The sequence below is a fragment of the Microchirus variegatus genome (genome assembly GCF_963457635.1).
Source record: "Microchirus variegatus genome assembly, chromosome: 1".
Taxonomy (NCBI): domain Eukaryota; kingdom Metazoa; phylum Chordata; class Actinopteri; order Pleuronectiformes; family Soleidae; genus Microchirus; species Microchirus variegatus.
The window spans coordinates 7,237,173-7,252,552 of NC_139802.1; the positions used below are offsets into that span (position 1 = coordinate 7,237,173).

Sequence of the window (15,380 nt, forward strand, 5' to 3'; positions counted from 1 at the left end):
GGACAATGTGCCAAGTTTTTGCCAAGGCAATCGAAGGATTTAGACGAGCAAGACAACCTCGGCTGGACACATATTTGATCATATGAAGAGTGCAACAAAACAATACTAGAGAGATCGCCACTGACACTTGACTGCCTCTCAGCAGCACTCAATGTCACTTTTGCCGAAAAAATTGTGTAATTGAAATATAATATATGTGCATATTCTGTGTAAAGAACATTTTCTGTGCTCAGACAGGGCCTAGAGGATTTAGAATACATCCCCGTGTCGGCAATTCATTATAATGGTTTCAACTTAATAGCAGCTGAAAATAAATCCTAATCCCTAACAAAAGCACATTTCTATATTAATGACTATCAAGTATGTGTCGCACTCTCAAAACAACCTGGATTCATTTCCTCAAATTGAGTGATAACTTCAGCCTCATGTCCTGATGGGGAATTCACAGCCAAGGTTTTGAAGAAATATATTTAAATGACTAAACTTAAAGCAAACCTTACACAGTCTAACACAAAAAGAGAAAAATAGGAATATGACAAAAGATACTTACAGCTGAGTAAAGCTCCCAAAGCACAAAGCAGCAGCAGAACACCCATGGCTAAAAGACGGAAAAAAAGATTTTATTCGACTTGTATAAATGCAACCATTTGACCTGAAAGACGGCAAAAACAATGTCTTGTGAAGTGAATCTTCTGAGAGTGTGAAGAATGTTTTTAGTGCCGTCCTTTTTTATGTTCCAACGGACAAAAAACTAAGCCAATCAAAAACCGTGAAGCTGGAGAAATCCTATCAGTTTAAAAAAAACATTCCCCAAAAACAAATTAAGGCAGAACCTGGCGATGACACGGGTCCTGCTGTAGGTTTACATAGGTGTGGTCCAGTGCCAACCATGACTGCTTTGATGATTCTTTAATCCAATATGTTGACAAAGCATTGAAAGAACTATCAAACTCAAATATTGAATTGGCATTTACTAATAGTCATTTTACAAGTAAGCTTCTAGTTACTGTAAACAACGTGGATTTAAAAGAAGGTGTGCCCTCAATTTTTTGTTGGATCATAATCCACATTAAACAGAAAATGACCTTTTTCGGTTTTTGGATACTTGTCCAATTGACAACGTGATGATGATAAACAACAAATACTGTAAACAAAGACATAAAGTTAATCTACCGGTCCAGTAGAAGCAGATCCACCATGACATCCCTTTGTTGCCCTTGCTGTGTGATGTTCACTCTGGTCTTGGATCAGCTCTGCATCAGCCTTTTTCAGCCTTTTCGCTACCTACAACTGTTGTTGGCACCTTTTCTGCCATAACGTTGCTGCAACTGTCTCATTGCATTTAGCAAAAGCATGAGCTCTGGTGCGATTAGTGTACAAAGAGGGGTACGAGGAGGAGAGATGGCAGTTTGACTGATGCATCACGATCCAACGCCGTTCAGTATGATTGGATGGTGTTTTTACAGGCCTGTCCGTTCCACAGCTGACTGACATTTTTAATTTTTATGACAAAAAAAAAAAATCTCCAGAATATGATCTCCCACCCTAACTTTAAAGAGACAAAAATCAAGATTGAAATGGTCAAGTTTTCCAGTGAAGCTGCTGCTAAACAAATATACTTCATTAGTGATTTAATTTTTTAATTTGTTTTAACAATTAGCATTAGTGAATGCTAGTTGATGTGAGGAGGCGTACCATTCGGGAATAAAAACCCACTGACTGAAGCTCCTGCATGTAGGTGGAGATCCAGGCTGGAGCAGAGCAGAGAATAGAATATCAGCTCAACACCACTGTTCAAACAGTACTTGAATTCCATTCTGTTGTCCATCAGGATGTCATAGTACATGCTTTCATGTGAGGACAGGGTGCACAATTCCATCACATTCCATGCCAGTTTGGTTTGCCTCAGGTTCCCCATTGTCACAAGACACAGTTGTTGTTCTTCTCCATGCACCTAAAAGAACAGACATAACATTTTAATATAATACAATTTGAAATTGTAACACAAATCCTTTCAAAACATATTTTTTGTTGAGAAAAATCTACAAACATACCCACAGAGACAAACTATTTCATGGTTTCATTTATGTGTTGATTACAGTCACATGGATTACTGAATCAAATACAGTAGTAGCTATTAATGATTTCATGTATTTAGTTCATAGATTATATCATCAAGAAAAAGGAAAACGATCAGCAATATTGAATTGCAGAGCGCCAAAGGAGTGGCAATCGGTCACAGGCTTGGGACTCGACACTGAAGGACAATACTACAAAAAACACTGCCTTGATAAAGTTACTGTATTATAACTACCAGGGACGGCATGATGAGCTCTAATAACATCAGTGTGAATAACTGTAGGCATCTATATGACCTGTCTGGTGGAAGTATGATAAGTATACAATATTGTCCATTAACCTTTGAACTAACTATCACATGAGATTGAAAAGGTTTTGCCAAAACTTTACGAAAACTGTATGAATGAATATTATGCAGAGCTGTCTCTAAAGAATAAAAATAAAATCATTTATGTCCATCAAAAGTCGTAAAATGGAGGCCCAGTAGTAATCATACAGTGTTGACTTCAGGTTAACACACTTAGACCATTCCTCTGGGACACTACACTGGGTGGCAGTGGACCTCTGCATTACCTAACTGTTTTCCCCAAGGTCTACTATGGCATGTAGACTAGCAGAGCCAGGAATCCATCCCACAACCTTTCAGGTGAGCGATGACTCACTCTAACACTGAGCCACCAATCCGGATTAAAGACTGCATTTACTCAAGGCTATTAAAATGCCAGAGACAAACATAACAATAATGAGGACAATGGTCCACACAGCGGTCTCATCATGTACAACTGTACAGGGTGTCACCACATAGCTTCTCTTGAGTTTATAATGAACCACAGTGAGAAAAAAAAACTCTTCATGACATAGATGGTGTTTTACTAACATTAGAAACATGTATCTTACCATGATCAAATTCACTTGAGTCTGGAAACAGAGTTTCTGAAAAGAAACAGACTGGTCAATCACAGAGCAAATAAAAACAAGATGGCAGACTTCACCCCATTCACGCAACAAGCCTCTGGTGGCCTCTGTTGGTCATATTGGCAAAGTGTAAGTGTGGAAGCACAAACAATGATTAAGGTGTCCATTTCAGCACCAAGGACAGCAATAGGTGTGTTTTTAAATTCTGCACTCGGCAACAACAAGCTTCCCAGCTCTCGAGCTCTGCAGGATATAGGATTCTCATTTTCTCAGGAGTATTTCTTTCTGTCAACTGTGAGGTCCTCCATGCAGCATCTTTGCTCAGCAGAAAAAAAAACAAAAGGATACAAGATGATCATCACAGCAGCAGAGAAGAGCAATGTTTTGAAAACAGCTGTCAATAAATAATTCTACTCTCAGCTCGTATACAGCACTCTTCAAAAGTCTTGGGGCACCAGCAGCTTTGATGTTTTTATGTCTTGATTGTGTGATTATTGGCATTTGGAATGAATGATGTGATACATGTCCTGATTAAAGACAAATAAAGACACTTGTTGAAAACAAATTTTTTCAAATATGAAATACCTGGACAGGTTTTACGCTTTACCAGTAATATTAGCTATGGTTCCAATCCAGTTCTTTAATCCAGGGCTCATCACGATGCCAAAACTGACAGGGTGTGGACGAGACTAGCTTAGAATAGATTGGCGACAAGCAAAACAAACAAGATTTTTCCGCTAATTTGTCTGCATATTGTTTTTGGTTGTGCCATTACCTGGAGTTTCTTGCTAAAAAACACTGGCCATTTTCATTTACACAGAAACATGAGTGTGCATGCTGAAAATGCACCACTGTGTCTACTGTGCAGTGCAGTCAGCCTCCTCCTCCTGCAGCTGCAGAGAGAAAATTAAAGCCTGCATTTGCAGCTTCTTCTTCTACAAAATCGGCCGAGCTTACTAGAGCAAGAAGATCTGATACTGAACAGCACTGGATGAAGAGAGCAGTAAAATCAAGTGTAATGTGCACTTTTCTTTCCTCCTGCAGATGCACAATGCAGCATAAATCATTCACACTCTCACTGCTGGTAGTTACCACTGCATGTGTAACTGAACCTTCTGCAGCGTCAGCAGGAGCAGGAGTGCAGCATAGTACACGGCTGTTTTCGCTTGTAATGGCAGAGAGAAAATACACAGTGATGCATTCAATTTTCACGATTTTCAAACATGATTTATTATCTTTGCTTCAATTTGGAAGTCACAAAAATGCAAACGATAACCACACCATTGCTAATCTAAAATAACCTTGCTACATGTATCTAGTAACACGTAAAGATGATACAAAGAATATCACTAAAAGGAAAAACAAAGTTTCATAGTAACATTTGTAAAAATGATGAAAGCTTCATGTGTTCATGGAAAGATTGTCCCTCGCTGTGCTCGTGGTATTTGCTGCCATCTAGTGGCATCGGTCGGTGACGCTGTGGAAAGGAGGTAAAAGGCAAGTTTTGATGAATCTTCAGCTAGTGATGTATAACTAAACTTAACATCCTTACTTCCTCCTGCACAAAACACAGTCACAGATGTTTATAATAAACTTACCGAATGTTCACTGTTTGTTGCCTCTGTGTCCACTAGGCTGCAGAAAGAATACGGATATATTTTTTTTGAAGAACAGGTAAACATTTAACATTTGTACATTATATTTATATATGTTAATATAGAGGAAAGAAATATATATCTACCCCTTTGAACTCCATGTTCGGCATTGGGTTTCCTGGAATAAAAAAGGATAATAATAATAACATAATTTCACAAAAATGTAACACATTTGGTTTGTTTCATGTTACTTGTGATCGACTCACCGCGACTTGTTACAGGAACATTTCCGGCCTAATTTAAGGGGGGAAAGAAAGAGAACAATTAATGCAAGCCAACCTAATGTTAACAGCACACTTCATCAGGATTATTCAGCTCTAAAAGAAGAGATTGTTCCAAGCTTTGATTCTGTACCTAAATGTAGACCTGAGCTTGTGCAATTAAGCCTAATGGGGTGAACATTCTCTGGAGGCCTTATAAGCTCCCAGTTTACTTGACTCAATATTAATATAAATACAGTACTGTGAAAAGTCTTAAGACACCACTGGGTTTATAGTTATTTTAAAGTCACATTCTGTGACTGTTGGCGTTTGAGTTGAACCTGATATATTGAACCTATACAAAATGTATACAAAATCATCTTAAACATTAAAAAAAAAAAAAAGTAGTTGATGAATAACTATTAATAATCTGTTGGTGTCCTCAGATGTATGAAAAACTGAATCCCAGCAAAAATCCACATTGTTTAAAACCACACACATACGCGCCAGTGTGGAGTAGCCATTTTCAAGATGGCCACTAGGTGTCCCCCTTGTGCTTTGGCTTACTCATCAGAGCGGGAGAAAGTTTTGCAGGTGTTGTTGACACCACGCCCTGCCATGTTGCACTGGAAAATGCATGCACGGATTGATTATGGATTTTTATTGAAGATAATAAACCATGAGCAATAAATATCCTTTTTTCCAGCCAGAAACATTAGTTTGACTTAATTTGATGGTCACTGATACTGGTCTGATGTAGTGTAACAGCAAAGCCTTTTAAGCAGTTTTAGGTTTAGACTCAGCCTCAATACATTATGTTGAGTAATATTCATTAGTTTTTATATTATGTTTAACATGAATGGACTTAAAAAGGTCCAGTGTGTAAAATGTTGTTTTTCATCACTCTTGAGCCTTGACGCTTTTATATTTATATATATAGTTATATTTATATATATATATAACTAAACATGGTTTGTGTTTTAATGCCAACTGAAAACTCAACACACTTTTTTTGCACAATGTACTTTTAACCTACTAACTTTTGACCTTTTGACTAATTTAACACACAAGCTGCACCAAAGCGGCAGCTGTGCTGAACACTTTCCCAGAACCAACAGAGGCTGCACCAATAAAGCCAGCTTAACCAGTTTATAAAGGTTTCACTTATCCACAGGATCATATCACGCTGCAGCCACCTCATATGCAATAGCTGCTGCTGCACACTCCACTCTAGGGAACCCCCAGACTGAACTACTGACCTTCATACTCTGAAGACTAAGAATAAAGCAGCGGGCATCGTGAAAGGTGACACCGCTCACTTCACCCACTTTGAAACGGGGAAAACAGAATCCTTTGAAACCATTCCTATACGTGTGCATTGCAATTCTACATAATAAAATTTTAAAATACAATAACATTGACATAAATTAATTTTGGAGTTCAAAAGTAATATTTAATGTATCTGAAGCAAAAGATAGATGACAAGTTTTAGTCTTAGAAGTAAACAAGTGAGCAAAGATGAAAACTGTGGTGTCTTTGATTTGTGGTGGTTTGATCACTCGCTCACTGTTAGATCAAAGATTTATCAGGTATTTTTTACACTTTCATCAGCTGCTCCTTATAGTAAGTATTGTGCCTGCCACCGTTTACGGCGACATGTTCTATACACAGGGCACAGCTCTTCAAAGTGTTAAAGTGTGGAATCCACAGTCTTCATAACAAACGGGAGCAGACAGTGTGTGGATCTCAGTGAATTATTTATGCGCTGGTTTTGGTTTTCGTGGCTTCCACTACGTGCTGGCAGTGCGCAAGAAAGAATCTTTGAGGCAAACTGCGAGTGAGAAAGGTGATAACGTGGCCTGCTATATAAAGGGCTGCTGTGATTGTGCAAGAGGTGTATGTGCCCCTCCCCTCCCCTCCCCTGCAGACTTGAGCGAAACAGAAGTCTGCTTGTTTTGGAGAAGTGTGTACATTTGGGAGGAACGGCGCTGCACACACAGAAATCACAGTGTGGTGACGGTGACTCTTGACATTACACATGTGCTGTGTAACGCACGTGGAGAAGCACTTACTGACAATGAGGACAATACCCAAGATGAACAGGACCACTGCGAAAACCAGGCCACCGATTCTCAGCGATTCATAATCTGAAATGAGATAAAGGTACTTTGTATTGATGCACAGCAGCACGTGGAAAATTTCCATTACACAAAATACCACGGACGTCTATGTGGCATTTAATCGCATTTTGATTCAAGGGCAGCTTTTGTAGATCTATTTTTTTTTGCCCGCCCTCTAATGGTCATGTTGGAGAACCACAGATATAAAACTGTAAACACTGTGGTTACGTTTATCTCTGTAGTTGTGTTTTCCTGTGAGGCGGGAAGAAATGGTGCAAAACGGACAACAAATCAAAAGCAGGCAGAGGTTGGTGTGGGGCAGCATTTTCATTTGCAGAGAGAAAAAGAAAAAAAAAAGGCAAGTCCATGAGTAATATAAACAGAATTTTGAGTAAGTGTTTTTCTCTCATATCACTGTTGTGACTGGAGGTATCAACAGGGATAAGGCTGAGGCCTGAGAGGATAAATGTACCCAAATCTTCCCACGAAACGGATCAGTGTAAAATAACACAATTTAGTTTTGATTTGTTTTGTTTTGATATCTTAGTATCTTCAGAAGTAGTATATTTAGAGAAGTCCCAAATGGCCTACAAGCTGTGGGAACAACAGCTTTGGTTTTCCTTCTTTCACCAGAACACATATAGAAAAAAAACATCATCAAAGTAGATGTCACGTCCTGTCGTACAAGTCAAGGCCTTGGACCGAGTGAAAATATGAGCTGAAGCACAGTGGACAGGACTGTGAGCATGTGCAGACTAATAAAGAATCTTGGCCTCAGGGTGCAAGTTTTCCACTACTTGTAAAAAAAAAAAAAAAAAGTGCAAAATCATCTTGACCCTACAGATGTTTCCTGTGTAGAGAGACAGCCGTTAAATGACCATGTTCATCTGCTTAACACTTACCATAATGAAAAGCACTGTCGTAGTCTGGTAGGAGAGAGAAAAAGAGAGAGAGAGAGGCAGATTTATCCACTGACACACTTCAGAGAGCACTTACGATATAAGTGGCTGTTCAGCATTTTTAGGCTCTCAGTCAGTCTTCTGTTCATTAGCCAGTGCGGTGCCAGAGCCAATTCATATGCCGGCTAAATTATCTTAATTGGACTTTCCATGGTTCGATTCAAATAATACCCACCTTTGTCCCGATCTGCTGCTGACGCTGCAAAAATAAATAAATAAAGACAAATCATTAGTCTGGAGAAAGACATTCACATTGGTGTGTGACTGCGTGTCAGCAACTGGTAAAACTGATGCCACCGAGGCAAATTCACACAGCAGAGAACGTGAACACTTCATTCAGCCCAATTCTGCAATTTTTAAAACATTTCTTCAACTTATTTAGTCATTTTAATCACCCTTTTTATTCTACCTTTTAAAAAAAGAATCCTTTTTTCTTTGTTATGTATTTATTTGACATTTTTAGGACTCTAATCTCTCCTCCTTTCATTTCTTATTGATTGTAATGTTTACCTTTGTATTGATATCTGACTATTCTGTCTCTTTGCTGTTTTTAAATCATCCCTGGTGCATGAAAAGTGGCGTATAAATAAAAACCAGACCCCCAACTTGTATCTTAGTAAAATTGTACAAGCATAATCACAGGTTTTAAATAATCCAACAAAGCAGAATAAAGAATTCATCAGACATTGCTTTACATATTAAAATCCATCTCAGTCAGTCAGTAAACACATACATTAAATCTGACACTTTCTTCAAGATTGTTTACAGATTCTGATCTACTTTAATCTGTGTTCTGTCAGTGACACGAGAAACAACAGACCCCTCACTTCTCTGCTGTATACTCTTTAAAAACCTGCATGACAGTTTACTGAACTTGGTAATTATCCAAATCATAATTCTTTGCAAAAACAACCAGAACAATTAAGTTCAAATAATGAGGACACAAATAAAATAACGCTAGAGAGTGAAAAGGATGTAACCTTGGAGTTGCGACATCTCACGCTGCGTCATTCGCTATTTAACACATTCAACTGTGATTGTGATCGGCATTTTAAAATGTCATTATATAAAAAGATAACACTTCTGACACAATTTTTTATTGAATTTTTCATGTATTTTTATGAACCGTCTTACAATCCTTTTAAGTGCTGGAGTTCACTGTTATATTACCGTCAGAAGGTAAATATGGAAAAATGACCTAAAAAACACTGATACAATCCTGAGGAAATAAATAGGGAAGAACTGAAGTGATACTTAATCATTAGATTGGATATTGTATAGTCAATCCAATATAATCCAAATAAACTATACATCACATGCTTATATATGCAAAAATGTTCTTTGTAGGAAATATTTCTTTGAAATGGCTAAGAGGTAAAGTGTAAAATGAGTGTATCGGACTGATATCAGTATTGGTAGATACTCAGTATAGGACATGGAAAAGTGATTTTTGAGTCGTCTCTAGAAAGACAGTTGGAAAACCTGCTTAACATCAAGCTCAACTGATGACGTGCAGCACACACGCAGGAATGAACCCCAGAGCAAGATACATTAACAATGGAAAAACCTGGACGATGTCTGAATAAATTTATTACTGTAACTGCACTGAAAAAGAAACATTTACACTACTCTGACATGGCCTTTTCCCGCAAAGCAAAACAATGACACTGAAGGGAAAATATCAAATGTAAATATAGCCAAAATTAATGCCAGTGTGAAGTGTGAAACACGCACACAAAATGAGGCTCTCAAAAGGCCATGCAATGCTGCTGGTGACCACACTAATGCAAGGAAACTTACCGGGCATTTCCCTACCAAATCCTGACCCTGTTACACAGACACATTAGCTCGTTTATGTGACGGAAGGACTCGTGAAAAAAAATGGGGAGGCAACTTGAAAATTGCACATTCACAAGAACATGTAATGTAGAGGGAAGCTCACCGAGTGCTGGAGAAAACCAGGAGATGAATGCCACCAACAACACGAGGTCCATCATACCTGCTGTTAAGAAACAAACCATTAAAACATATAAAGAGTAGTAATTCCTGTCTTAATCTGATCATAAGCTCGCATTCTGGATTAATGTTTTCATGAGGGTATAGTTAAACTTATTCATTCGGATGCATCATCTCAGTCCCGACACATGTTGTATAGTGGTGGTAAAGTGGCTTATGAAAATGTGTTTTCGAGATAAACTCTGGAACGGAATGCAGTTTTAATCAAAAATGCTTTGCTAACAAAGAGGAGCCTGTTTTCTAAAATCTTACAACTAGAAAATACCAAACCAGATAAAGCTCAGGTCTCAGAGCAGTGGATACATACAGTACATACAAAGGGAGACATACACTCTTTATCTGCCAGCGTCTTCATGGGCATTTAACTTGTTCAAGGATCACGCCTCAAATATAAGTCTACTTCTGGTAGAAAACAATCAGCGATAGCATTAAATGCTGTGGTGATCGGTGTACAAAAAATAAATACGTAAGAGTTTCAGGTATAATTTCTAGTGCAAGTTCATACAACCAGAAAGAAACAAGTCAAGAACTTCATTGCATTGATAACTTGTTCCTTTCTGTAGACGACAATTACAACTTTCTATCTTTATCTCTAACTAAAACACATATAGACGTTGTGGCTGATTAGTCTATGTTTTAATATTGTAGCCTCCCGACTGTGAGGGGAGAGGATCTATTTCAGACTCGGCACCTTAGGATCTGGGGCTTGGCAGTCGAAGGGTGCGAGGCAAAGCTGGTGTTGAGTTGCACATGGAGTTTGGTCAGTGGGTTTGGATTGGTTTTACTAGGTCATCCGGTGGGCACATGCAGCACACAGCTCCCTGTGCCGTTCTCCTGTCTATATATTATCCAGTACATTCTTTGAGATAGTCTTACACCCATGTTTACAAACTAAAAACTACACAACCAGACTTTGTGACTGGAGGAGCTTTACAGTCTGCGGTGAACCTGAACCCCAAAAGGTTTCTGGAGGCTCGGCTACTTTGTTATGTCATGCTTGTCCAGAGTAAACAAGAGTAGTTGTGATTTAATATTGTATTGTTAAAATGTGAACATCTCTTTAGTTATTGTTAGATTATTCTCACATAGAGTGGTCCTGTTGCACATATATGTTAGTTATGGAGGTCTTCTTACATACATTAACTTGTTTTTATGGTCAAAAACCTCCTAGTTGCTGTAAACGATAGAAATCCTCTTTTCTGACGCTGTTTCCCAGCCGCGATATTTCAGACTCAACTCTCACCCGGGCTTCCCAACTGTCTTGTGATTGGCCAGTCCCCGGAAGTGACATATTCAGCACACCCGCTCTCAGAAGCGCAGCTCCCCCCTCTGGAACGGTGGATGCACTGCTACTCATTATCAAAACATTGTTTTAACAATGTTTAAAAATAGTTTTGTCACGACTCCCCGCTGCAGTCCCTTTAATGACTTTGACCCGGAGTCAGACCCAGAGTCAGAAGACACTGACGCTCGTGAAACACCTCCACAACGGACGTTATTCTTCTTCTGCGGTTCAATGTACGCAACCGGATGTGCCCGGACTAGTGCCCGGACCAGGAGGATCTGCTGTTCCGGAGAACCGATGTTTACGTAACCGGACCGGGTTATTTCAGAGATCTCTGAAACCGAGATTACAATAAAACACAGCATTCTCAGCAGTGGCTGAACTGTTTGTTTTGAATCTTCAGGGCTTCTTAAACAAGGTAATGACGCAGATACACACTAAAAAACAGCGTTAATTGGAACTTCCGGTCTAGGTCCGCTTTAATGGTCCAATGTCTTAGTATTAGTGATACCTAATGGTGGGACCCTTTCCCAATCATCTCCAGGAAGTCATTCTATTGATATAGCCATTTTTAAATACATTCATTCAATTTGTGCCAATAAACCCACCAAATTGTTACACAGTGGACCTTTAAATAACCAACAAGTATTACACAAATCATGAGTTCCTGACACAACTATAGGCTCCCCCTTGTGGCACTTAAATGCCAATAAATTGCTAGGACTGTATGTCAGTGAGCATTTTTAAGACACTCAAGTGAAGCATTAACAATATTCTCCGATTCATCACAGGCACAACGCGCAACTTAATTGCACATTGTCACATCCCTAATGACAACCATGTTGTTCAATCACCTCCACAGTCACATTATTCTAATAAAAACCTGAGGATCTGCACTAACATTGAAATGTTGCACCCCTGCACTAACTCTCTAAGCCGTGGAATAAGAATGTTGTTTTCCTCTTTTTGGCCGAGACCACCGCTGAACGTGGATTCTCACATGAGTGGAGGTGGGCGGGTGAATGTGGAGAAGGAGAGGGCGCAGGATTAACAACGGCCTGCCAATTAGGTTTAATCAAACCAGCACAAGGGTGAGTTATACTAACAAGAAGTGATCAAATAATCTTGTTTGTTAGACTTCTGAGTAATGCAGACAACTATAATGGGGAGACGGCAAAAAGGCAACACTTCAAAAAATAATTACTATGGATTAAAATAAAGCAGGATAATGCCTAACAGTCTGTCAATAAGGGGGGAAAAGCTTTCCCTGCACTTCAAATCATATTATAGAGTGTGTGCGTGTGTTTCAGTAATAACAGATATTATTTTACCACATGCTAGTAATGCTAAGGTTCATTATTAATCTAGTCATTATGCTCTTAATGGTCAAAAAGAATGGGCAAATATTAATTACTTCAGAAAATACTATCTGTGTGACTTGACAATGCAAGAATTAAAAGTCCAGTGTGTATAAGTTGGCCGACATTGTTTCTATTTGGCAGAAATGGAACACGGATAAATTCGACTCAGATTTTGTTTGGAGTGTACAATCACCTCAGTGCATCAATAGTTGTTTACAATAGCACAGAATGAGAGCTTGCTAGGCCTTGTTTAGAATGCCAGCCCAAATTGGATTAGTAAGCATATCCGATCAGAATCTGATCTTCCTGACCAACTGTTCACATTACACATTTAAATCATATCTGAGCAACCCGAGATGTTCAGATTTAAAAAGGATCTGTAAAAACCCAATCAGAATCACAATCAAAACCTCCCCTGAATGTGGTTTGAGCCATCTTTGCAAGAATCAGCCACAAATCAAACGAGATACAGTCTGAATATGCTCAAAACATCCGATTTGCAGTCTAAACAAGGTCTCATAGTGTTCTCTACAGATGCTGCCATGTTGGACCACTATACACACTAGACATCTTTTGAGTTTTAATGATAACTGAAGGCTACCACAGCTTATACTCCATGTTTAGAGAGGAAGAGTGAGGCGACTGACATTCAGCTGAAACTTCACACTGTACCTTTAACACGCAAAGTACCCGACATGACGCAAACTTGAAGTTTTTCGAGTTGCTGTTGACGTCGATTTAACAGCAATTTAACGAGAGTTCAGTTGACAACAATATTCTCCTCCAGTCCACGGTGGAAACGGCCACTAAAACACGCAGTTCCTCGGCTGGCGTGGCATTTCTACCAAGGAATGAAAACTTTTCCTCAGCATGGATAGTCTGCAACACACCGGTGATAGCGAGGGCTAGCCAAAATAACCCAGATTATGGATTCGTGCAATTAAATGGTCACATGGTCACAGAGGCATTTATTGGAGGAACAAAAAAAAAAACGAGTCGAGGAGAAAACAACGTGGACACAAACAAGTCAAATATTGAGTCGAGTGTCGAACTGTTTAACGATTTAATGTGTTTACGCCAAATGTGTTTAAATAAAGGCCGTTTGCAAGAACCAATTTAGGCATTTAAAAAAATAAATAAAATAATACAATAAACTCACCGTCTTTTCTTTTCCTCCTTTCCGTCCACTGAGCCGAACTTTGCTGCAGTTTTCTAAGTTAGTGTGTGAAAATAATAATAATAATAATAATAATAATAATAATGATATAAATTCTGCTATGAGCAGCAAAATAAAACCACTTATGATGCTTTTTTTTGCAATTGAAATGTCTGAAGCGGTCCAACCAAGATAAGGTTCCGCTTCTCCTTGGTCTTGTCTCACAGGAATGGGAGCGTGAGAGAGAGAGAGAGGAGGGGGTGGGTACGAGCTGCTGTGACTTATTTTGAAGTTCTTATTTAGCCCCCCCTCCTAACCCCCCTATCCCATTCCAATAATAACAAAAAAAGAAACGGATAAACAACTGAATTTAGAGCTACAGCGTGTTCCGCTTACTTGTTTACTGTCTACTGTGTCTCACTAATATGTGCCCCCCCCCCCCCCCCCCCACACACACACACACACACACATTTGTTAATGACTTAAAAACGCGTGATTTCGCGTGTTCACAGACTCAACGCTGTTTACAGATGTTACCCCGCATGTGTGTTTAGAACATTTATTGACAGCAAATGTATCTACTAATAACTCAGTATGTTTTTTATGTGAATTTTGCTTGATAATAGTCTTTGAAGTGTGTCAATTTTAACTGTATTATCTCAAGCATGTCCAGTTGCGTACAGCTAAATCAGCTGTAAATCACACTGGTGTCCTGTCAGAGACATAATTTGACAACATTGACAACATGCACTTTTGAAAAAGACCTGAAAGTAACGATTGAGACCATTAACTACCAAGAAAAATATTTACTAGCTTTGCAAGTCAAGGCTCAGTTTCCCAATGGACTTCCATGCAACTAGGAGAGTCGCCCCCTTGTGACTATTCAATGTATTGTTATTTCTGGGATGCTTCAGGGAGGAAACACACTCATTAGATGTCGCTCTCACACACTGGAAGTGCAATCAGAGGCGATTCTAGAGTCTGTAGGGGCCCTAAGCAAAAATTCCCAGGGGGCCCTTCCAACCAGTGTTCATCACCTTTATGTTATAAATAATCTGACACCAATGAAGAATGTATGAGTTCAAAAAAATTTTTTTTTCAAAATGAATGAAATAAAACCTTGTAATTAAAAAATATGTGAAAATATAAATGTAAAGAACAATAAAATACTGTAAATAGCTTTTAAAAAACTATATAAACTTAGTAAAAAAAATACATTATACTGTTAATAACCCACATTATAAAACAATATAAATATATAGAACAATAATACTGTAAATAACTGAAAACCATATATAAACTGAGTAAAAAAGATATGCATTGCATCTTGCACTGCCTCATCGTTTTTGGTTGTGGCTTTTGTGAATACATTCTGCTGCAATCACAGTCTCAATCTCAATTTCACTCGTCGCATGATGCATATACAATGATACACTGCGATCTAGTGGCAGGAAATGTAGTTTATGGACAACGCACCCCTTAAAGCAGCATAGACCTACAGTATCAATTATTCCATCCATCCAGCCATCCATCCATTATCTTCCGCTTTATCCTCCACACCCACAACCATTCACTCACACTCTCTCACACCTACGGTCAATTTAGAGTGACCAATTCACCAAATGTATCAATTA

At 38.8% G+C, this 15,380-nt stretch overlaps 1 protein-coding gene across 6 annotated transcripts; it reads right to left on the bottom strand.

The window, feature by feature from the left end:
* Positions 1–667: 667 nt before the first annotated feature.
* fxyd5 (FXYD domain containing ion transport regulator 5) lies at positions 668–13,983 on the bottom strand. 6 transcript variants are annotated; one of them, XM_083891174.1, is made up of 10 exons: positions 13,750–13,983; positions 9,871–9,930; positions 9,729–9,755; positions 8,104–8,127; positions 7,872–7,895; positions 6,922–6,996; positions 4,856–4,883; positions 4,736–4,767; positions 4,593–4,629; positions 3,964–4,471 (listed from the first exon to the last, which is right to left on the bottom strand). In XM_083891174.1, the coding sequence occupies exons 2-9, from the start codon at positions 9,923–9,925 to the stop codon at positions 4,625–4,627; spliced, it is 270 nt and encodes an 89-aa protein (XP_083747300.1). In that variant the 5' UTR covers positions 9,926–9,930; positions 13,750–13,983; the 3' UTR covers positions 3,964–4,471; positions 4,593–4,624. The 6 variants fall into 6 exon arrangements, with proteins under 6 accessions (XP_083747297.1, XP_083747296.1, XP_083747299.1 ...); XM_083891175.1 differs by lacking the exon at positions 9,729–9,755 and having other exon boundaries at positions 3,940–4,471; XM_083891171.1 differs by lacking the exons at positions 3,964–4,471; positions 4,593–4,629; positions 4,736–4,767; positions 4,856–4,883 and adding exons at positions 668–1,954; positions 2,977–3,012 and having other exon boundaries at positions 9,871–9,927.
* Between the last annotated feature and the right edge of the window lie 1,397 nt (positions 13,984–15,380).